Below are 24,322 nucleotides of genomic sequence, written 5' to 3'. Positions count from 1 at the left end.
TCTAAAATAGCCTGTTATGTACCTTTCCAAAAGGGATGAGAGTGATGATGTTACCAAAGCAACTGTAGCCAACAGGGCACTGTCTCAGGGCGCCCTTTTCCCACGCCTGCCTGTGCCCCAGTATTGGTCTTACCTTGTCTGGAGAATAACTCCATTCGGATTGATTGGCACAGTTTTTCCTTTATCATGCACTCAATAGTGTCTATAAGTCTGCCCTTTGAAAGATTTTTTTTTCTTTTTTCTTTCTTTTTTTTTTTTTTTTTTTGGTACCAGAGATTGAACTCAGGGGTGCTTGACCACTGAGCCACATCGCCTGCCCTATTTTGTATTTTATTTAAAGACAGGGTCTCACTGAGTTGCTAAGTGCCTTACTTTTTTGCTGATGCTGGCTTTGAATTTGCAATCCTCCTGTCTCAGCCTCCTGAGCCTCTGGGATTATAGGCGTGCGTTACTGCATCTGGCTGAAAGGTGATTTTGTTGTTGTTGTTGTTTGTTTTTTTCATGTCGGGGTACCTGATTTCCCTCTCTTCCAAGTTCTGAGCAACACCTCACTCTGGCTCTTACACCAACAGTTTATGATTTCAACTGAAATGATAGTCTTGATTACTTTTCAAATTTATATTTAATTTTACCATTGCTGAATGATCACTCCTCCAAAATCACCTCCCTGCTATGGCTCAGTGTTATAACAGTCTGATATTATTTCTTCCTCCTACTCTTCCACCCAATTCTTGATTGAATGATTTTTCTTATGATTTTAACACCAAGGCCTGTGGTCTATTAGAAATATTTTTAAGAACTGTATTCTTCTTTTGTTGCTTCTCTCCCCCAAGGGATTATCCTTGTTTTCTGATCATGTTTAATGTCTGGCTCCCTGTTATCCACCGTGCCTCACATTTAATACATTCTCAAATGCGTCATGAGCTGCTGAGCTCATTTGTTCTATCTTCAGTTGCTTCTGGTCATATAGATTCTTGGTGTCACTTCCTTGGCATTTCTCCTTTTTTATATTAATTTATGCTTGGCCTTTAAGCCAATGCTGGCCATTCATTTCCACAGTCCATGTGATGAGCATGTTCTTGCTAAGACCTTGCACATCATTTGGAGATGTGGAAGTTTCCAACTGGGATTCAGTTAAAGCTTCAGGCATTTTCTAGAGATTAAAAAACTGTCATGAAAATAATGAGCAGTTTTTTAAAAAGACATCTTAATCCTCTTCAAAACACCCTAGTTAGCCTCCCAGTCAGACCTTTGGAGCATTTGGTGTGGGATTCTCTTGCACTTCAGTGAACCTCTTTTATTACTTTTTACTGTCTTATTAACACAGCGACCATTCTCTCCCCCATTTCAGGACAACTAATATGATCCAGACTTATTATCTGTGACTATGTAAAACTGAATTGTTCTGATACTCTAGGGTGTGTATGTAGGTGTGTACACATGCACAGGTATGTTTTAGTGGAATTAATCATTTCTCCATCACAAAACTCAGGAACTGTACTTCCCATGTATCATCTCATCAAATCCTCCTAATAATCTAAGAGGCAAGCCCTCTTTTCATCCCCATTTTACAGATGAGGAAAATAAAAGTTGCTGAAGTCACACTGCCAGGAGTTGAGCACTTTGAGTCCTAGCTATTCAACCCCCATTTCTTTTATGACTTTTTCCCTTTAATTTTTCCCTCCATAGATGTCCCTATATCAATTCAAACAGTCCCTTCCACTCGGGTGAAGGAGAAGCACACAAACATACATTAAGTGTAATAGTAATGATTTTGGTTTAGGCAACCTTGCAAAGTTCTGTAGATGGACATCACAAGCCAAGAATCTTCAGTAATTTTAAAAGAGCAACCCATCTTAAAAATGTGGTCTACATGCACAAAGGGATATTATTCAGCCATGAAAGGATGAAATTCTGTCAGTTGCAACAACATATTTGGAACCAGGATGGGGGGTAAGGGGGACACTCTATTATGTACAACAAACCAGACCCAGAAAGATAAATACCACATGTTCTCACTCATTTGTGAAAACTAAAAAAGTTGATCACATAGAAGAGGAGAGTAAAACAGAGATTACTAGAGGATAGGAAGTGGGGGGAGGATAGTGAGGGGGTGGATAGTGGGTATTAAAACATGGGAGTGAAGAAGTTCTAAGGTCATATGACACAACAGGGCAATTATAGTCTACAACAATTATACATTTCAAACTAACTAGAGGAACGAAGTTTGGAGACTCCCAATACAAAGGAGTGTTAATATTCGAAGAGATGGTAATGCTGATTAGCTTAATTTGGTCGATATACATTATGTACATGGATTAAATTGTAATACTGTTCCCTATAAATGAATACAAATACTAAATGTCAATTTAAAAAATTTTTAAAGACCAACTCATCAAAAACTCCTTGCGTTGGGCTGGGGATATAGCTCAGTTGGTAGAGTCCTTGCCTCACATGCACAAGACCTTGGGTTTAATCTCCAGCACCACAAAACAAAAAACAAAAAACCTTGCCTAGATAAAGCTAACCTCCCTTTAGCCTGTTTCTCCCCTATCCACCCTAAATCTGGCCTATGAAATTTACTTCTTTTCTTCTCAGTACTAGCTCTTGTTCTAGCTAATATAGGGTCCCATAATAATCATCAGATCATCTTCTTAAGGCCTCCTCTACTTTCTGCCTTCTAGAAAAGAGAGTCTTACTTCCATGTCCAAGCTTATCACCCTGGGAATATGATGGACCCCTCCCATGAGCCTTACCTCCAGCCAACAGAAAATCCCTGTTATATACTATCTTCTGTGTTACAAGCACATGTTCCGCCCTCCTTTTTAAAGAATACTTGATATTCTGAACTGCTTTCTCTCAAGCATTTCCAAACTTGTCTGTGAAGTTCAAAATTGCCCCAGTTAATCTCAGATAGGAAGGAAGAAGAAATTATCCTACAGCACCTCTTATAAGTATGTCAGACTCTGTTAGGAGAATCTGTATGAGTAAATGTTGCTGTAGTTCTGCTGTTACTGAAGGTGCCCTGTACAACCCTGTTGTTTGCTTAAGTCCAATTAAAAACTCCTGCGCACTGCTGTGTGATAAATTGGCAGGTGAACTTTACTCCAAGCAAAAATTTGACATATGAGCTTTAAACCTCCCTAGAATGGGAATTAATGCATGCAGAGTGATACAGTCTGATCAACTGTTAGTACACTATGCTTAATAGAATCAATAAAAATAAAAATGGGATCAGATTGCCGAACATTATATCAAAGAGCTAAGTAGGCCATTCATGTTATGTCACAACTTGAGATATAAGAAGCAGCTATAACAGACTAAATATCTTAGGGGATCACTCTTGACGGCAACTGGGAAAATCAGTTGCCAGACCACAACAGATGGTTGGGACAGCAAGTGATAAGTTTGAAGAAAACTCAATTTGAGAAAAATCCAAATTTGAAGAACTGAGTAGAATTAATGAGCTGAGACTCAGTTTGGAGTGGTAAAGGTACGGACTCCTACTATACATATGCATGCTTTAATTCACCTTGATGGACTCCATGCTCCAAGTTGACATTGTACGTTTTCTGATCCTGAAATGAAGCAGCATTTACATTTTTCTTACTGATATTTTCAATTTTTTGTACTTTATAATAACCATCATTCAGTTACTATTCTGAATGTAAGAGATAAACTCAGATTGCTAAAACAAGAAAGATTATCCATGGTGTTGTTATAAAGGTTAGGTTACACCTGTATAATAGCCAGAAATCATAGAACCTTTTTGATTGCACCAACAACTTAAGCCCTTTTGTCCTCTGTGGCCATTTTTGTTTGTTTGTTTGTTTGTTTTGTTTTGTTTCATTTTGGTTTTGCCTTTCATCTGGCCCTACGAGCAGACTGGCAGATGGATTTATTTCATTTCTCCCAATCTACACACATTTTAAAAAACTTGATGACCAGATCATCCCTGCCAGAAAGATTTTAAAGGTTTGATAATGGACTCTCTGTAAATTATTATGAAAACAGAGCATAGCATCTTCTGGGGTCCAAGAAAGATATATAAATGAAGGAGTGGATGCAACCATGTCTCCATCTCAGAACTGAGCTACATTATTACCAGTTGTGCCTGGTTGGCTCTTTGGGGAATCCTTCAAAAGAAGCACATTGCAGCTCAGAGAAAGGCATGGGCACACTCTGCATCTCTAGAATCATTGACAGGGCCTCCGCAGCATATAAAAAATGAAGAACAACTGCAAGAGCTGATGAGTTGCCAATGTCTAGGTTTACCAAAACCAAGCCACCAACCAACCAAAAAGCAACTACATGTCCCCAGTGTTACAAGATAATGAGAGTGAAAAGGTGACCAAGTAACCCAAAGAAAGAGAAAGAATAGCAAACATCCTGCATAAATGAGTATCTAAATCACCTGCAATTCCCCTAAATACACATTAATTTATTTTACTTTTATTTGTTATTTTCAGTTATACATGACAGTAGAATCTATTTTGATATATTTGTACAAGCATTGGGATCCTAATATTCTAATTAGGATCCCAATCTTGTGGTGTACATGATGTGGAGATTCAGTGTGGTGTATTCATATATGTATATAGGAAAGTTATGTCACATCAATTCCACTTTCTTTACTATTCCTATTTTCCCTTTCCTTCATTCCCCTTTATCTAATCCAATGTGCTTCTATTATTCCTTCTCCCTTCCCTTATTTTATGTTAGCATCCACATACCAGAGAGAAGATTAGACCTGTTAATTTGGGGAGATTGGCTTATTTTACTTAGCATGATAGTCTCCAGAGCCATCCGTTTACTGGTAAATGCCATCATTCCATTCTTCTTTATGGCAGAGTAATTTTTCATTGTGTATATAGATCACAATTTCTTTATCCAATCATCTGTTGAAGGGCACTTGGTTGGTCCCATAGCTTAGCTATTGTGAATTGTGCTTCTAAAAACATTGATGGATACAAACGATTTTAAAACTGTACTGGTATTGTAATAACATACCCTGGATGCTGCAATACATGAGTTCAGATTACTGAAGTTGCCTCAATTTCAAAAGCAGACCATCTGTCAGTCAGCTCTCCTGGCTGATGATCTACCATTGCCTCTTCAAATGCCTGTAAGCGCTGTGATTGTTGCTGACAGTACCAGAAGCTTCATGATCCCAGAATTGCCCCAAGGGCTTTGGAGGAAAAATTACGCATACTCAGCCTCCACAGTGTCATTCATCAACTCTCCAACAGACTCTGTAGACAGTCACAAGAGCAATTAGTGAAGCCGTCCCTGACAGAAAGGACATCTTGTGGGCGACTTATAATGGTTCTAAATATTAAGGGCCAGTGTGTGAACTACCATGAGCCAATTAATCACAACAAATTTATTGAACAACACCATGTTAGAGATTTTGAAAGACAAATAAAAGGTAATGTATGTGATCTTTGCCCTGAAGGAATAGGAAAATTGGGACAATTTTACAAAATCATGGCGAGTAGCATTATATTACGGAAAGAAGGCAGCTTGCACTCTGACAGACTGACCCAGTTTCAAATTCAGGGCTTCATGCTGAACTTGATCTTCTTTTACACACACACACACACACACACACACACGAAATAAGAATAATAATATCCCCTATTTTTAAAGTTGTTACAAAGATTAATGGGATGATTGATTTGTGATAGAGTGAAAATGATTTTTGTGTGATGAAAAGTGTTTTTTAAAATCTACCTACTATAGTTCTAAAGCAGGCAGATTCAGCCTTTATTGGGTGATTCAGAATGAGAATGGAAAGTGAGAATGTAAAATTGCTTTGTGACAGAAAGGGGAGAACTAAAGGCCTCACATAGGAGATGAGGGGAATAGGTAATCCCAGAAGCAGAAATCCCCAGAGCTCCAGATGGGGAGGCTTGATGGAGAAAGTGTACAGAAGTGAGGCACTCACAGTGGAAAGCTAAAGAATAGATGCTTAATGGTAATTTCAAATTGATTTTTGCTATATATATTCATTTCCTCCATTTTCCAGCATGATCTTAAGTAATATTTTGTACAATTGAATTTTGTGTGTGTGTGTGTGGGGATAGGCAATCAAGTTTTGAATTCTGCTTTGATGTGACATGGCAAGAATCAAGGTTGCTATGGGAAGTCAGTCTTATTTATCTGAGTTACATAGATAAGATGCTTAGCTATCATGTGTTTAGTTAATGCCAGTAAATGGTCTGCAACTTACTGTTAATAGTTGTTCAGAAGGAAGAAATCGATATGGGCTAAAGAAAAAATAGGACTATGTTTATCTTTTTAAATTTTTTTTTTAGTTGTCGGTGGACCTTTATTTCATTTATTTATTTATATGCGGTGCTGAGAATCAAATCCAGTGCCTCACACATGTTAGGCAAGTGCTGTATCACTGAGCCACAACCCCAGCCCAGACTTATGTTTATCTTAAAAAATGTGTGGAACTTTTAAGAAAGAAAGAGGGAAGAGGACATACCAGACGGAACCTCTGTATGGGCAATGATGTTGAAGTAAGTGTGTGTATGGTGGATCCTGGGAATTCTAAAGACAGCCTTTAAATTGTGGCAGAGGATGTTCCTTAAGAAGTATTAAGCCAGGTACGTGGCGCATGCTTATAATCCCAGGGGCTCAGGAGGCTGAAGAAGGAAGATCATGAGTTCAAAGCCAGCTTCAGGAATTCAGAGCAGCCATAAGCAACTTAATGAGAACCTGCCTCTGAATAAAATATTTTAAAAGGGTTGGGGATGTGGCTTAGTGGTTAAGCACTCCTGGCTTCAATTCCTGGTGTGTGTGTGTGTGTGTGTGTGTGTATATATATATAAATTGTGTCTTAACAAGTTAGAATCACTCTGAGAAGGATTTTGAAAGTCAGACAAAGAGATTCCACTTGAGATAGTAAGTAGGCAGAACTTTCAGGAATAGTTTTTAGAAGGAACATCTAATTATGAGGATTTTGTTTTTAAAAGTAATCAGTTTGTGATAATGTCTTAGACTGGAAAGAGAAGAAACTAAAGGAAAAAAAACAAAAGAGAGAGAGAGAGAGAGAGAGAGAGAGAGAGAGAGAGAGAGAGAAAGAGAGAGAGAAACACTGCACAATAAGGAAAAGAGTATGAAAGACTAAATAAAGCAATGTTGAAATGCCAACCCAGGGAAAAAAGGTGTGTGTAGGGGATCTCATGAAAATAGAAGACAGACCAGGAGAGTAGAGGAAGGGTCCAGAAAAACAGAGGAGGGAAGGAAGAGGGAAGATACTGAGACTTGATACTGACTGAGTTATATCATCCCATTGTGTGCACATATGAATATGTAACAGTGACTTCTATTGTTATGTATAATTATAATGCACCCATAAAATATGAAGAAGAAAAAACGAAGTAGCAATCTGGAAAAAAATGGTGTTATAAATAAGAAGAGGACAAGTGATCAGGGACTGTGACTAAGTGGACAAAAATAAGACTGAAAATCTGAACTTTCAGCAAGATGTCTGAATGTGAGATTCATGAAGATGAGTTGTATGTAGCTGGAGCAAAGGTGAAAAGTTAGGGTTGTTTAATGCTGATAAAGCCATGGTTTACACAATAAAGTACACTAGCTTAGCCCCCTGAAATTTTAATAAGTCCATTGAGGAATTGAGAGTAGGCAGGAAAGAATAAGTTACCCAGGGAGAGTTAAGACACAGAGGGTTACAGAAATCAAGAGAGCAAAGGATCCAAGCAACATCTTCACACTTCCCTAACTTAATAAATAGCACCATCACTCAGTAACCCAGACCCTAGCCTTGGAATCATGCTGAATCTCTCTCCTCCTTTCTCAGCCTGCACTCAACCCACAGCCTGTCTCGTCAATCAGCCTTCACACATGGAACCTGTCCTTCTGCCTCTGCAGCTACCACCCTGGCCAACTCACCACATCTCTTTCCAGGGGCACAATGGCAGCCCTAAAAGTGATCTGTTTTGTCCTCCACGAACTTAAAAAGCTGAGTAGTCCATCTGAAGGACAAGTTTTATTATGCCATTCTCCTGCTCTCAACCCCCCAAAGGCTTATCATTCTTAGAAAAGAATTTGGTTTCCTTGCTGTAGCTCCCAAAGCCCTAGAAGACTGGCCAGATGACTTTACCCCAATGTCTTTGGTGGCCTCACCTCCACTGCTCATCCTTTCTCCAGTCCTCTGGAGCCAAAGGGACTACACCTTGGCTTCCAGCACCCCAAGAGATACCAAATAAATACAAAGCCCAAAATGTCCTATCATGTTAAGTAACTTAAATTCTATGAATACTGGTAAGGAGAATAATGTGAACTTAAGTCTTTTCCTTTGTTACTACCTGGTCTCCACTACACACACCATCCCCACCATACCACCAATACCACCCATGTCTTCATGACTTGCTTTTTTACCTTTTATTCTGTGTGTTATCAGTTACTGATCTACATACTGGGAATCCAGCAGGGTAAAGAAAAACAGACAATGCTCCCTATATTCAGGGAGTGTCCATTCTAGTGGGGGGATCAGACAAGAGACAAGATGATTAAGTAAAGCATTTTGCATGACAGATAATTGTAAATGCCAGTCCAGAGGACAGGAGGTGCTAGATATGGTGAGTGTTGCAATTTTTGGCAATTTTGGCACAGTGATCAGTTTTTGGCACAGGATGCACCAAGGAGATGCCAGAGGAAAGACTAGAAAAAGCTGAGGGATCAACAAGTCTGTAGTACACAAAGCCTGAGAGCTGGATAGGTGTGTGGCTGGCTGCTTGGTGAGAGAGTGGGGCATGGGGTGAAAACAGCACCACTGGCAGGAACCTTTGTTATTCTCTCTCTCACCTGTATTATTTTTCTTCAGTGAGTTTGCATCACCTGATATTATATTGCATATTTATCTTTTTATTTGTTTAATGTCTTTCTTCCTTGTTAGAAAAATAAGTTCCACAAAGGCAGGACTTTGAATTCTTCACCATGACAGTGTCTGACCCATGCTGGGAATTTTATTAATAGATTAATGAGTGAAGAGGAAGGGTCTGGGAAATAATGTTAACCATGGAAGAGTGAAAGCAGAAAGGATTGTTGGATCTGGTGGGAAGACATGTCCTGGTCTGGTGAATAGGGACTGAGGTAGAGAGAGAAGGGCAAGGCAATAGAAGGAAAGAGACAGATAAAGTGACATCCAGTTCTTGAGTTTCCTTTAACAGCAGTTAATGAGATAGGTATTACACAGCTTTCTGAGGTATGTTATTGTTTCATCTTCTTCGTGATTTATTTATCTTCTTAAATAGATAGTTTACAAAATGGAAAATGTGGCATTACCCTTATCCTTTGAGTTCCTTGGAGAACTGATAAGTCCCACCCTGCTTGTTGTTAAATTAATTGTAACTAAAGTGTCTTAAATCTCATGTTAAGACTTAACTGTAATCTCATTTACTGTGTGGGAGGTGTTATCTGTTGCATGATTTAGGTAAAAATCTTAGGAAAGAGATATTCCCAAACTGCAGAATGTGAACCACAGCTAAGCCTGAGTAAATTAAGAACACTTCTCTAACAAAATGAATTCATGTACATGAAAGAGCTCTGTAGGTAAGATAAAAACATAAATGAAGGCTTTTCAAAGATAGCCACATGCCTTGTCTCACCTTGAAAGCATTCAGATCCTCAACACTACAACTACATGTTACTAAAAGCAGCATCTTATGAAATCAGATATTTATAGTGTTATTAAGATACTATAGGCAGTGAATTTATCAAAAAAATGTTTTAAACATTTCTATGCTTTCAAGTTAAAGAATAAAGAACAGACAGAAAGGCAAAATAAATCTCTCCTTCAATAGAAATGGTCAACTTTGTATTCGTACCATCTTTGGAGTGAGGGCAGATACCATCCTCAATGGAAACAGTCCTAGCAAGGCAGAGTTCAAAGGAGAGGAGTCAACAATAGAATGTAAAAATAATTAATTTCATGAAGCTGTGTTAATAACACTACCAACAGTTGTTCTCTGATGAAAATAGTAATTAAAAAAGAGTCTTGGATACTTGCATCTTGTTCAAGTTCATCAAGTTCATAAGAAAAAGTCACTAAAGAAAAGTAACACATTGTGAATAAGATCATCGTGGGTTATAGCAATGTGATTATAACTAAAAGCATTAAGAAGTTATCTCATAAGCTTTTTTTTCCTCTGTGTGTGTGTGTGTGACTACTATTAACTGTTTTGGAAAATAGTATATACTACTTTAAACTGATCAAAAAATATTTAGTCCAAATTTGGAAACACTTATGTCATGTAGATTTCAGCACATTAGAAGAAAACTTTAAATTTTATGTTACATCAGAAATAAGTAAGGCATACATTTTAAAGTCATTTTCAAGATTTTTGCAAAATCAACCTTTAAAAATATGCATTTTGATTATTTCCTGGATCATGCACTTATTTGCATTGTAAGTATAAACATATTTTGAATTGGACAACAGTAGCTTAAGAGCAGTTTTATTTATTTTCTACTGCCTGGGAGGTTTTTTTTTTTTTTTTCTGTTTGGGTGAAATAGAAAATGGCAATGTTGGAAAGCTACATAGTAACTTCATTGCTAGGCTACATGTGTGCCCATTTAACCTTCCTGACAGAGAAGTTTCCAGAGTGCTATGTACAAATATGTCATTGTTTCCTGGGACAGGAAGAGGAGGTAGGTTGACATCTTCTCCATACCATGTTTATTTAGCAGGCTAGAGGGGCTTTAAAGGCAAAGGATACATATTCAATGAATAAACTTTAAAAAAAATACCTGACAACTCCACACTTTACACCAGGTAACAGAGGTGAGGGACACAGTTTTGTCTCGTTGTGTATTCAGGAGTCTTAGATTAAAGAGCAGACAGGTGGTTTTTTCTTTCTCTGTTCTTTAAAAACTGCCTGCTTTTCTACCTTCTTACAGATTTACAAAATACATAAAGGGAGCATTCTGGGTCTTTTCCCCTGAAGGTCATATAAATTTTTCTCTATCTTTTTTATCTATTTGTCTGTTTGTCTTTTCCCCCCATCTCTGTCTCTCTGTCTCATCTGAAGAACTTTAGTACTCTATGTTTGTTTTATGTGAGCCTTGTAAAATGCTTCTTTCAGCATTCCCAAAGTGACGCAGATGTGACTTATGAGTGGCATGCCCTACGTTCCACCTGTGCCCCTCCCACCCTTACCCTTTCTCCACCCGGACTCCCCACCTCACACATGCACATCCCCTCACTCCAGGTGCCACTAGCCCTTCTGGATCCTGCATGCAACACATTAAGACTTTTAGGTAGCTTCCCAGAAATTCTATCAGAAGATGAGAGAAAGCACATTCCCCAACATTCCAGGTGAGCTCTCCATCATCCTTTGGTGTCCCCACCTCCTCAAAGTTTTCCTTGCATTGGTGTTGAGTTCCTGCACTATGTCTCCTTTGGAGCAGCTGGGGTTATGATGAGGCTGGAAATGACAGAGGCTTGATGGTTGTTCCTGGTAAACAAATACTTGATTTATTTGTTGGAGACATAGTTACATTCATATAAAATAACAGTTTGTAAATTAGCTATGCAAGTATCAGTAGAAACATGAAAATCCTATTAAAGAAATGGTAACAGTATCCCAGCAGCTCAGGATGCTGAGGCAGAAAGATCACAAGTTCAAAGTCAGCCAAAGCAACAGTGAGGCGCTAAGCAACTCTGTGAGACCCTGTCTCTAAATAAAATACAAAATAGGGCTGGAGATGTGGCTCAGTGGTGGAGTGCTCCCTGAGTTCCATCCCCGGTAGCAAGAAAAAAAAAAGAAAGAAAGAAAAAAAAAAAGGAAAAGAAAGAGAGAAATGGTAACATGGTAACAGTAAACATGAGGTTGGTAATGTGGTCTTCCTGTGGCACAACAGTATTGTTTTCTAGCACATGTACTGTTCTCTCCTCTAAAACCTATAATAGCTTTACTGTGGTAGCAGTATGATCTCTTTTCTCTGACATGGGCACTGCTCTTCAAGGTATTTTCTTAACCCTGTCGTATGTCCTTGTTTTTGGTACAATTTTAAATAACGAGGTTATCTTTCAGGTTTTAGATAAAAGCAGCACTGATGTTTCATTGAAACAAGAACAAAAGGAAGTTCCACTCATAAACGAAGGTAAAAATAAATCATTTTACAGAGATTAGCTCTAATATTTGAACCACTTTCCATAGGGCTTATGAGACAGCCTGAGATATAATCAGAAGTTTGCCAGCAATTTGGATTTTAAAAAATTAAATTTGTTGTTCCATCCAGAACTAGAAGGAGGGGTGGAGAAAGAATCAAGGGCTAATCTCCCTCGTCTGGGTTGGAACTGGGTTGAGAACCAGGTCTCCCAAACTGCCACACTGCCTGAAATATCCATAGACTTGTGCCACTCTCCACATTGAATTTTATTTAGAATTTTGCCAAGGATTGATGATCAGGTCTATCATTTTTAGAATCTGTTTTGAAAATTGTAATGAAATTCATTATTTTAATTGTTTAGTTCCTTTCCTGCTTTCCATGATTCCTCTGAAATCTATAAGAGTATTTAAACATATGTATTTATGAGTTATTTCATCTGTGGGATATATATGTATATGTATATTTAAAGCATAAACTTGCCCTCATGATATTTAAGTCAAATTTAATCTCCTCAATTTAAACATAATTGAAACAAATTGAATTTGGAATATTTTCATTTCTCAGTGTTCATTCGTCATCATTACTATAATTCTTGCATTAGGCATTATATTATTATTATTCCATTCTCTTTTTATTTTAATGTTATCTCATTGGGCCCTGGCAACACATACATTATTTTCATCATTCTTGTCTTTATTCTGAAATAAGCTTGAAATCACTTCTTAGTCTTTTTAGTGAATCCCTGCTCGGTTGGCTTCATCCTTCCAGCCCTTTTTTGTGCCAATCCATGCCATCATTTTGTGTTCACTTTGGTGGTCAACTCTTCCTTCCTGCACATTCTGTTGCTTAGGTAACCTAATCAGCTATTCATTCACAACTTTATGTTTTCAAGCCCTTTACTGATGTCCCTAAGAAATCACAATTTTTCTTTTTCATCTTAATTAGGATAATTTGTAATTCCTCAATCAGGATTTCTTTTGTAAGGCTCTCTTAATTCTAAAGCTGATCTTTTGTAGATGTTTCAAACTATTACTGTGCCTTCAAGCATTTCCAGATTGTAATGGAAAAAATGTTACTATAACTTTAATCCTGAAATTAATATTTAATTTTAAATATCCATCCTGGGTTTGGCAGGAACAAATTGTAAAATATTTTTTAAATGATTGTAATTATAGACTAATTGACTGTTGAGTTAAAATTTTTTACTTTGTATGCAAGTCAGAAAGTACAGCCAACGGTGCTTACCCTGTGCTTGGAAAACCTCTGGCCACCTGTTTTCTTTTATGTTTTCCTTGAAGAACTTGGCAGATCCTCAGCATTCTCCCACCATGTAAAACTTTCCTTCTTTGTGTCCTGTTCTCCTTGACCTTCAATATCCCTAAACTTATTGACAAAGGTCTACTTAATAGAACAAGATATCTGGGTATTTTTTAACAAAGAATTATAGAGAAGAACGGAAAGAGAACAGATTGACTCGTTGCTTACACTGTCTCCAAGACTCCTAGCCAATCCAAAGGAAGCTTATATTTCTACTTACAAAGGACTAGGAACAGATCATCAGCCTGAGGTCCCTTGAGTGAAAAGACTGACATGTGACTCTAGGTCTCTTTCTGCTTTCAAGTTTAGCTCTCTATTGGTGACACATTTTTCATGGGGATCTGTCAGAATAGCTTTGAACTGGAACTCAAAATGAGAGAGAATAAGATAGTAGAGGGCAGACAAGTGTGTATTTTGGCAGAAGTTGGGGAGAGCAGGGACTATAAACAGTCCTGATCAGTCACCCATACACTCATAATAAACACCATAAAAATATGTATATAAGCAACCCACATAACAGAGGCTTTTGAATTATTATTATATATGCAATATTATTGTATATGTATTACATACCTTATTAAAATTATTATAAAATACCCAAAGAACATATTTATAGATTGCCTCAAAATTGGTGCAATTTACAGGTGGATATTTGAATCAGAACTAAATCATATAGTTAATGTAACAGTCAACATTCCTTTGGTTCCGTTTTTTGTGTGATTATCAAAATTGTTTTCATTTTGTCTCTGTCCTTATGAAGAAAAACAGGAGCTGTGCATTGATACTCCAGCAATAAAAATAAACTCTTCATTTCCTAACCAGGAAAGGTGAGTGTACTACAATTATAGAAATTCCAAGTAAGTGCAATTATACTGTTGAAAAGTAATTATCAGTGTTTCAATACAAGATGAAAGAAAATAGTAGCAACAAAGGCAATTAAGAATAGAACCAAATTTTACAACAGAGACAAGAAAGAATGAAAATCCACCTTTTCCCCAAACCTTCTCATTTCTTTTGTGAGAATTTGGGCATAATAAAATGGAGCAGGTTTAGCTTTCTACCCACTGCAAGTAAACAGTTCTGGTTACTATGATGTAATCAAAGCACTAAAATGTCAACACATATGAGGTATGACTGTGAAACCACAAACTGACTTTTTTTCATGTGTGGGTCATTGACTTACTGCCTGATATGCCTATAATTATTATTATAATTGCATTCTAGACTTTCCTTGACATGAGAATTTTATCACTCATAAAATCAACTGGATATTTTAGCTACCCGGTAGAATTAAAAGAATGCTTTCAAAAAAGAAGATTCTTAACTTCTACTACAGATTTATTTAAGTGAGTTTTCAGGTGTTCAGACTCAGTTTCTTTGAATTCAGATATTGTGCCCCTGACATAACAGCACATTAAATTAAGGGCAAGAAAAGACAGAGGACCTTTCATTTCCACTTGGTAACAGAGTAGTTACTCCAACACTAAAATCCAACTCTACTGTTCTATTCAGAAACCTTCAGTTATAGTCAGCTTTTTCACTGCTATGACTAAAGGATCTAACTAGAACAATTTTAGAGGAGAAAAAGTTTATTTGAGGGCTCACAGTTTCAGAGGTCTTACTCCATAGAAGGCTGGCTCCATTCCTCGGGGCTTCAGGTGAGGCAGAACCTCATGATGGAAGAGTGTGGCAGAGGGAAACAGATCACATGTTGATCAGAAAGCAAAGACAGTCCACTGGCCAAATACACATATATTATACCCAAAGCCATGCCCCAATTTCCACCTCCTCTAGCCACACCCTACCACTTTAGTTACCACTCAGTTTATCCCTTTCAGGGGATTAAATCACTAATTGGGTTAAGACTCTTACAACCCAATCATTTCTCCTATGAACCTTCTTGCATTGTCCTCACATGTGAGCTTTTAGACAACACCTCCCATCCAAACCAGAGCACCTTCCATAGCCTCTGTAGCCCTATCGCTTTTAAGGTCAAGTACAGACCTCACTCCTGCCCCTCCTTCTAATCAACACCTTGCTTTCCAGAAGTTCCAAATTACTTATAGTTTATTTTATCACATTATATCACCTGTTTGTCTACACTACTTCCCTTGCTTATGTGTCCTCTGCAACTTGTGTACCCATCTCCCTTATCCTTTCATTCAAGCCTCAGTTCAAGCACTCTTTTCTGACTCTCCCAGGGAAACCCAGGTGTTCACAGAGTCACTGCTGCACTTCAATTTCAATAATTATTTGTTAAACACTAGCTAAGTTTTGATCCACAAGGGTAAGTCAAATAGAATTGTGTGGTCAAATATCCATCTTTGCACTGCACAGATGCTCCTTAAAGACATATCTTGCCTTCTTTGTAACCCTGAATCTGAGAGGCCTTCCCTGAGAAAAGAAACCTGCCCATGGTGGCAAGTCACATTCCCACGATGAAGTCATTCTGTGCTGAGTTTTTCAAAGCACTGATTACTGTTTTAAATTATCTGTTTTACTCATCCATTTATTTTACCACTTTAATTCTAGCTTGCTTGTTTGTTTTCCACTAGACACTAACTCACTCCAACAGGACAGAGTCAGTCTTGTATCCAAAATGGCACCAGACTCATAATCAGCAGTATCTGTTGATTGAATGAATGAATGCATTCCCTCCTTCAGTGCTGTTGCTAGGCTTTTTCATGGACAATGCTTTAATCTAGAATTATTTATTAAAATTTGAGCTATAATTTAAGATTCACACAGACACTAAAACATAATTGTGCATGTATTATTTTCTATCACTTTTAGATATTTATTAAGTTGTGGAGGTTTTTTTAATCACTGTTGAATCAAATACAATATGAATGTTAGAACTACAACCCAACTAAAGCAATCTTAATGGAAGAAATTTATGAAATGTATTACTAATGATAGTGATGATAAGGATGATCATAATAATTGTTGGATTCTATTTGACAAGTACTTACTACCAAGCATTGAGATAAAGTTTGTATATCCATTTAATCCTCAACACAACTCTGCAAGGTAGGCCCTAGAATTTTTTGACAGAAAAAGGTTGAGAAAGGTATGCCCTATGATCTGATGTAGCTTATTTTGCCTTCTGTTCCCACCACCAATATGAATTTCCAGCATCCCTGAAATATTTTTTAAAGGAATATTTCTCTTACTAAAATGTTAGCATAAAAGAAGTTATAATTAATGAACATTTAGACATTGTGTAAATATTCTTTAATAGACAGGCATTCATTTATACAGTGTTCTTAATCTTTTTTAAAAAGTCAGCTGAAGTTAGACAGTATAATTAAAGCCAAAGAACTGTTCATAATAGAAGTACATTCCATTTGAAATAAACTATTGTCCAATTCTAAAAGGCCCTCTCCATATAAACACATAAACCTCTCAGGAACTGTGTCTGTGTGATAGGATTACAGAAATCTTTTTATTACTTGATACATAAGGCTCTGCATTATCTGACCTCTACCCATCTTCACTTTGCATATTTTACTACCTTTGGCCTTTTGAAATTTTCTGTTCCCACCATTCCGAAATCTTTGGTGTCCATAACATGCTACCCTATTTTGTGCTTCCTCATTGTGATGTATTTTCCATTTTACATCCAGGGGTCCTTTTAAAACTTGTTTCTCATCATCCTGCCTCCATGCCTAAAACCTTCCCATGCTAGTGCCTTCTGTGTGGAAGGAACACAATTCCCTCTCTGAGGCCACCAACTCTCTCTCACCTCAGCCTTCTCCCTCTGCTTCCTGCTGCCTCCATCCACCAGCTTCGACCTTCTCGTTCTTCCTTGAACAGCTCTCTACCCCAGGATCATTACACTTTACCTGGAGCACTCTTCTTCTGGATCTTTGCTAGTTATTTTTCTTAACTGTCTTTATTCTTTTTGGTTTTATGTCAGTGCATTTCTCTGGGTTTAAAATAGAACTTAAGTCTCTTCTTGCAGAGAAGAAACAAGTGTTAAATGACTAGTGTCATTAAGAATAAATTATCACCAATGCTATTTAGTTGTGGTCACCCCAAAACTTGACACAATATATGATCAGAATAAATAGTGATGAGTCTAATTAAGAACTTATTTTATATTTTACATATTTGGAAATTTATGCCCTTTTATTTGCTGTGTATTAAGATTACATTTGTTTCTGAAACTATTAGTATCTAATGTGGTTCCTACTTTGGAATTATGCACCTCAGCTCTTCCTGTGTGACAATGGAAGATTTAAGTCCAATTTCTGGACACGAAGCCAAAGTTTCTGTGAGTGATGGTTGTAAAGTTGCATCTTCTCAAAGCACAATTGTCAAGGAAACGGCAAGAAAACTGATGTCAAATTTAAGGTAAATTCAGTTACCATGTTTTCTCACATGCTTTGTTGAACTTTCTAAACAGTGACAACTGTGTTTTATTTTTCCTGAGTGGTCATATAATGGAGTAAATTCCATGGAGTGACTTTGTGACCTGTCTTCTAACCATACTGAATTAGATATGCCACAGGTTGAAATAGAACTACAGTCACTAACTGCCTACCATCATGTGGCCCCGCAGTATGGTGGACATTGGTCCTCATTTGAATGCAATAAAGAATTTGTACTGAAATTGCTTATTACTTTTTTTCTCCCACACAAAACCTCTCAGGATACTTTTAGGCCTTTTTAAAATATCTATTTTTGTAATAACTTACTGAGGGAAACTGAGCTTTGCCTTGTTGTTTGGTGCAGAATGTTGGCACGTGTAGTCATGGTTAGTGAAGAGGTTAGATATTTGGAGCTCTGTTCTCAAAGGATGGAGACATGGAGGAGTAAAACCCAGGATTCAGGGACTCTCCAAATAGGGACTGATGATGGAACGGGGCTTTATGACCAAGCACCAGACATCTGTGTACAAGAGGGCTCTAAATAGGTGTCATGTGGGGGGAGGAGTGTGAGAGCAGGAGTAGCACTGAATTAGCACACCTCCTGCTTTCCTAGGGTTTAGTCTGGGAGGGGCCTCTGTGGGGAGAGGCTCTGGACTAGGAGAGCATGCAGCATGCTCTAGCTCAAGTAGTGATTTTCTTATCAGTGACTGACAGAATCCTCCTGAAGGGGAGAGGAAGGAAGAAAAGGTGGAGGAAGGGCCTGTCTGGAAGTGCTACAGCCTCTCCTAGTGCTCTGGCTTTGGTCATATTTGTGAAAGTAGACCACTGAGCACAGTGGGCACAAACTCACTTCTGCAGCTGCCCAGGGCTTTATGGAAGTCTCTGTGGCAGTATGCAGGGCTACAAGGCTCAATTTAAATGGTATGTATTTACCTGCTACACCCTAGCATCCATGCCTAACACCCGTCCTGCCCCAGGAGATAGAAAGCACTCTGGCTACAGGTAACAAGACGAGGTGTTAACTGAGCAATGAAGCCAGTGTCCTCATCACTAGGTTCTGACCACCTAGGTTGCCTGGGCTACCCAACTTACACAACCCTGGAAGGGAGACAGGAGGAGGACAGACCTTAGCATTGGACAGGTGTCATGAGGTTGTAAAGGCCACTTGTCCAATGATCTGGAATGATATCAGTATTGTACTGCTATGTGCCTCCACAGAATCCTTGAAGAATCAAAATCTCCAACTAGCTTCTTCCCCTGTGTCAGGATTTTTTCCAAAATTAGTATATAAGAACCTAAGTTTTCTGTTGGGTAGCCTTAAATTTAAATACTGGTTGATTATTAACTATTTCTTAGATTTGGGCAAATCCATTGGTCACTAAAGTGTGGTAGTATGCAATAAATTGTGTGTGTGTGTGTGTGTGTGTGTGTGAAAGAGAGAGAGAGAGAACAAGAGTGAATGCACGCATACACACAAGCACATGTTGTAAACCCTACTGTTAACCAAATATAAATTGATTAAGTGCGAAAAGTCTCCAAATCATCATTGCCTCTTACATTGAGTCTTTCTTGATGATATTAATCACTACCATTTTGAACCTTTATTTTAGGCATTCATTTAAGTATTAATTAATTAATTCCTTAGTTTGATATCATAGTTTTTCTTTTTTCTTTTCTTTTTTAAATGGATGAGGAAATTGAAGCTTAGAAAAGCTAAATAACACATTGGAAGTCATACCGACAATTATAAAGCTACTAAGAATGGGGCTGGGTGTAAGCCCAGAGTCCTTGATTTGAATGCCCACACTCTTAATCCTAGGCAAACAGGTGTATGTCTTTCCTTGCTCTCCATACTAGGGGACTGGAGAGACCCGAGCATGTTGGCAGCAACTTGGAAACACTTCACTTTTATTTCCAGTTGGATAAACTTTCTTTTCCAAATTCATTATTTTCCTTATTTTCACTTAGTTAATTTTTGTTCTTCATATAGATTCCTATTTATTTTAATGATTGCATGTGATCAAAAAGGAAGTAATTTCATTCAATGTATTACGACTTTAAAGATTAGGCATCAATAGAACATTAAAATTACCCACCCACTTCCCCCTCTGAACCTCCTGCCTAATGAACACGCAGGCACCTCCTTATTGCTTAGAATTGTCACACTACCATCACCCCACCACTACCATCACCCCAACATTCTGAAAGCCAAATGTATTAGTATGTCAACTCTATTCTGTGCCAACTTAGATTTTCTCTGGTGATTGATTTATTCAAACCATTCAGTGGGGAAAGTAAAGGTGTGCAGAACACAGGTCCTCACTGGGGCAGAACACTCTCCTCATTTCACCTGTTTTCTTCCTTTAGGAGCATTTACAAAGAAAACAGAGTTCTTGTTTTCTTTGCTAAGTGCTTGTTTTATTTTTTTCACTCCTCTATTTTGTATGTGGTCCACATGTTATATCTTGACTCAACTAGACTTTACCTCAAGAGGAAAAAATTGTGGCTGGTAGTGTGTGATATGAAGGGGACAGTGCTGTCCCTACCCAGAATTGCTTACCATCTTCACCTTGATTGTCACATGGCAGAGAGCAGTGCCTGACCTTCCTTTGTGAAGACTCCTGACTCTCCCAGACCTGCTGCCAGCCTCTCTTCCCACACAGCCCCAGTAGGTCTCACCCTCCTTCATTTCATGATGCTAGCTGAATAAATTCATTTAGAAGGTAGCTTTATTGTCTTTTTCATTACCTGATTATGCTCAGTTTAAAAGTTTTTCTTATGTTATTTTTTTGTTCTATATGTATTACTTTAATTCCCAAATAGAATAAATTCTTTGAAAATAGATTGGCTTTTTCATATTATGTCTAACATTTATTTGCATGTATTCAAAGAATAAATTAAATAGAAAGGAAAATATCAAAAGTGGATAGTGTTGCTGGATGTTAAAATATTTTCATATAATGGGGTCAGACTAAGTCTTGTTAAGTTAGAGGGAAATAAGCTGAACTGGGATACAGACTATTAAATTTTCCAGGCAGGTCCTAAACATTGGAGTAGTATCAAATTTCAAATCACTTTGAACAGTAATAATAGTAATAGTATTAATATAGATCTGTACATACTTGGTATGTACCAGGCACTATCTGAAGGGCTTTGCATGTGTTAACTCTCTTAAACTTTACGATGATCTATAACTACGTACTTTTATTATTCTAATTAATGGATGAGAAAACTGAGGCATGTACAGGTTAAATAATTTGCATAACACTAAAGTAGCACACCTGGGATTTGAATCTGTCTGTCTGGCCTAACAGTCCTTGCTTCAATTGCTAAATTCTAATACCTTATTTGGCTTATTATTGTATTTATGAACTTGAAAATATATTCTTGATTTATTTCAACTCTATAAAAACATGCTCTGTGTTATCTTTAATTTTAAAAATAACAAAAATTCAATTTAAAAAGAAAGCCACTTTTTAAGGTTGATGCCTGTTGCTAAAGTAAAAGAAAAGACCACAAAAATACAACTAGCAGCCAGGTCTGTTAGAAACCATGGCTGGATTCCCGGTTTTAGAAAGTGGAATCGTGTAATTTCCATTGCACCCTGGTCTTTCACAGGGTTGACAAAGAGAGTTTTAATCAACCTCAAGTAGGAGACTTGCTCTTCTTAGCCAGCACTAAGCTGATTAACCAGATTAATGTTTTAAAAGATTGGGTGGATTCAGGTACCTCTACGTGGCCCTGCCCACGTCTGCTGTGTCTAGAAGAGGACTTCTGTTAATTAAGTCAGAGATTTTTCTTGCCATTTTCACTAAGAAAACACTCATTTGGTTGAGACAGTAGTATGATTATGGAATGAAAGGGAAATGACCTTTAGCAGGAACATTCAAAGCTTGTCCATCATATCTAGAGATAGCTCTGAGTGTCGGCTCCCTCATTGAATCCTGTGACAGCTTCTAGATAGAGATTCTACAGAAATCCAACTGAGATGGGTACCATCGCCAAGTCCTGGAAGCAAGTAGTAGCTCTTGAAGAGTTCTTTGGAAGATTTAATTCTTGAGTTCTTAAGGAGAGAAAAAATGTTAAAGATAAATTCCTGGTATTATTGTCTGGGTGTAAAACTGTGAATCAGTGCTTCAGGGGAAGGGCTGTTCCTAGGCAGGACAAGAGTCCTGTTGAACAGCAGCATTTGATTCAGGAGTCCCTTAAAATGGACAGTATCTTCTTAATTCAGCAAAGGAATGAATGGACACTTGTTTTATTCCTATAATGTTACACTGCATGTCTCCTGGCCCATCTCCTTGAAGGGCCCTTATATGTATGATAGCATCATGTGTCCTAAAGAAAGGCTGAAATTTGAGGGCAGAAGAGGTTTGATAAGATGTACCCTTCAGAACAAAAGAGAACATCTCTGGCGGATTCCACAGAAGACTCAAGCCAGTAACTGAAGGAGTTTTTAAAGAACCGTTCAACATCTACAATGAGATGTTTGGTGATTTTTTTAGTATCTTCCATGTATGATTTTTGATATCTTTACACTTATTATTAATATTAATATTTTTCCTGAATTATTTTGGCAGGAAAAGGAGAGGGCCTATATGTTTGTGCTTAGAGACTGCAAGTTACTGGCTGGATTATCTTTCTCTTTAGTCAGACTTGTGGGACAAAATCCCCAAGGGAGAAGCTACTTAGCAGCAACTCTATTTAGAAGAAAGTAAAGTTGAAATCCTGAGAGGGGGAGAAAGAGAGAGAGAGAGAGAGAGAGAGAGAGAGAGAGAATGAGAATGGTATAGGGAATCTGCGTTGGCCTGAAGGAGTGTGTCCTTCACAGCCAGAAAACAAAAGAGCTTCCAAATAGGAATCTCTCCTCAAAGTGTTTTCATAAAGATGACATGAAATTATGTACACAAGACAGCAGTGGTTGGCATATTTCTGGAACTCTGTAAAGGTAGTTAGATCTGACCCAAGTGTCTCAGATCTTTTACCAAAAGAAGATACCCAATTTCCCAATGTTGGGTGCAAATGAAGAATACTTCTTCACATCCCCACCCCCATGTTTGTCTAACTCCAACTCTTTCTTTGGGGCTCCCAAATATGAGTGAGGGCTTTCAAATATAAGCCAGGGCTCCCAAATACATGAGTGAGGGCTCCCAGTAGAAGTCGGGGCCTCTCCTCGGGGCTGTAGTGCTACGTGCTCATCCTCCTGGAGCGCTGCCCACATGGTTGTGGAGTGGCCCACTTCCTGGCATTTTACATTATGTTGAATCAGTGCAGAAAACAGTACTGGGATCCTAACATGGAGGGCATGACGAGGGCTCTGTGAGGCTCCACAGAGCAAATGCTGTTTTAGTAGTTTGAAGACAAATTATCTGTGAAATTAATGAGTTTGAGAAAATGCGAAATCACAAAAGCTGCAGTGATTTCAGTAAAACCTTCACATGAAGTAGTGTTCAATTGTTAAATTGCATCTGTCTATCATCTATGGATTTGTGGAAATAATAGTACATGTGTGAGACACTTTCTTCAGGCTATAGATGATGTTTAGGGGACATTTTGAAGCAGAGACACCACAGATGAGAATTATCCAAAATGAAACTAGGTTTTCTCTCCCAAACCTACCCCTTCACCCCCTTCCATTTCCCTGCAAATACCAGCACCATATATTTGTTTATTTAAGAGTATTTCTTAGATGACTGCTGAATTTGCTCTAAATTTAAATAGCAAAAAAAAATGTATGCTTACCATGCAAAGGGCCCACGTTTAGAAGTGGTTTCAACCCTGTGGTGGGGAAACATGGCAGATCTGGATGGAAGTGGGAATGTTTCGTATGGAAGACTTCTCACCACTCCTGTCCCACCAAACCAGTCACAAGGCCGACAGGTTCTCTTTCCCAGGGACTCCAGTTGCAGCGTTCTTTCTGTGCCATCTGATTTCTTCTCATTTTAGATCCCTGGAAGCTCATTTTCATCCTATCCCCACCCCATCCATCTTCTAGCCAGGCAAGTCAGTCTGGGGGCTGTGTGTATTACATTTAATATTTGGGCAATGCTGAAACTTTCTGGCTTAAATCTCCTTGAAACTATAAATGCAGATAAAATACTTAAAATACTAGGAATGCATTATAAGAAAGAACTGTTTTATGTCTGGTGTACCATATTATTTTCCAATGGAAAAGATTTTGTCAATCCTTTAGAAAGTATGCATGAGCATCTTGGAGCTCATCAACATCAAAACACTATACACTTTTAAGATGTGATGTTTATGAATTTCTATATTTCATATTCTCCCAGAAATGAAATATGTGTCATCTAAGTGACTTATCACAGAAAAGCTGTCACATTAGTAGGGTGGTTGCCACTGCCTTTTGGTAAAGTAAAGCACCTGTCGGAGCAATGGCCACCACTGTTTTGAAAGAGCAGACCAGATATGATTTCTAAGAGTAGTCTCAGATACCCTAATGAAGATAATTGCTCTGCAGAATTAA

General features: G+C 38.0%; 1 protein-coding gene across 1 annotated transcript in view; it reads left to right on the top strand.

Moving 5' to 3' along the window:
* The window catches only part of MORC1 (MORC family CW-type zinc finger 1), a gene marked incomplete at both ends in the record, with an annotated part of 157,963 nt that overhangs the window by 121,103 nt on the left and 12,538 nt on the right, over nucleotides 1-24,322 (top strand). The window contains 3 exons of the mRNA XM_081301955.1: nucleotides 12,070-12,139; nucleotides 14,226-14,292; nucleotides 17,681-17,821. Of these exons, the coding sequence (XP_081158081.1) occupies nucleotides 12,070-12,139; nucleotides 14,226-14,292; nucleotides 17,681-17,821 (278 nt within the window). The remainder of the gene's footprint in view (nucleotides 1-12,069; nucleotides 12,140-14,225; nucleotides 14,293-17,680; nucleotides 17,822-24,322) is intronic.

This window comes from Spermophilus citellus (genome assembly GCF_964194105.1).
Source record: "Spermophilus citellus genome assembly, chromosome: 7".
In the NCBI taxonomy this organism is placed as follows: Eukaryota; Metazoa; Chordata; class Mammalia; order Rodentia; family Sciuridae; genus Spermophilus; species Spermophilus citellus.
This window is presented reverse-complemented; position numbering and strand designations above follow the sequence as displayed.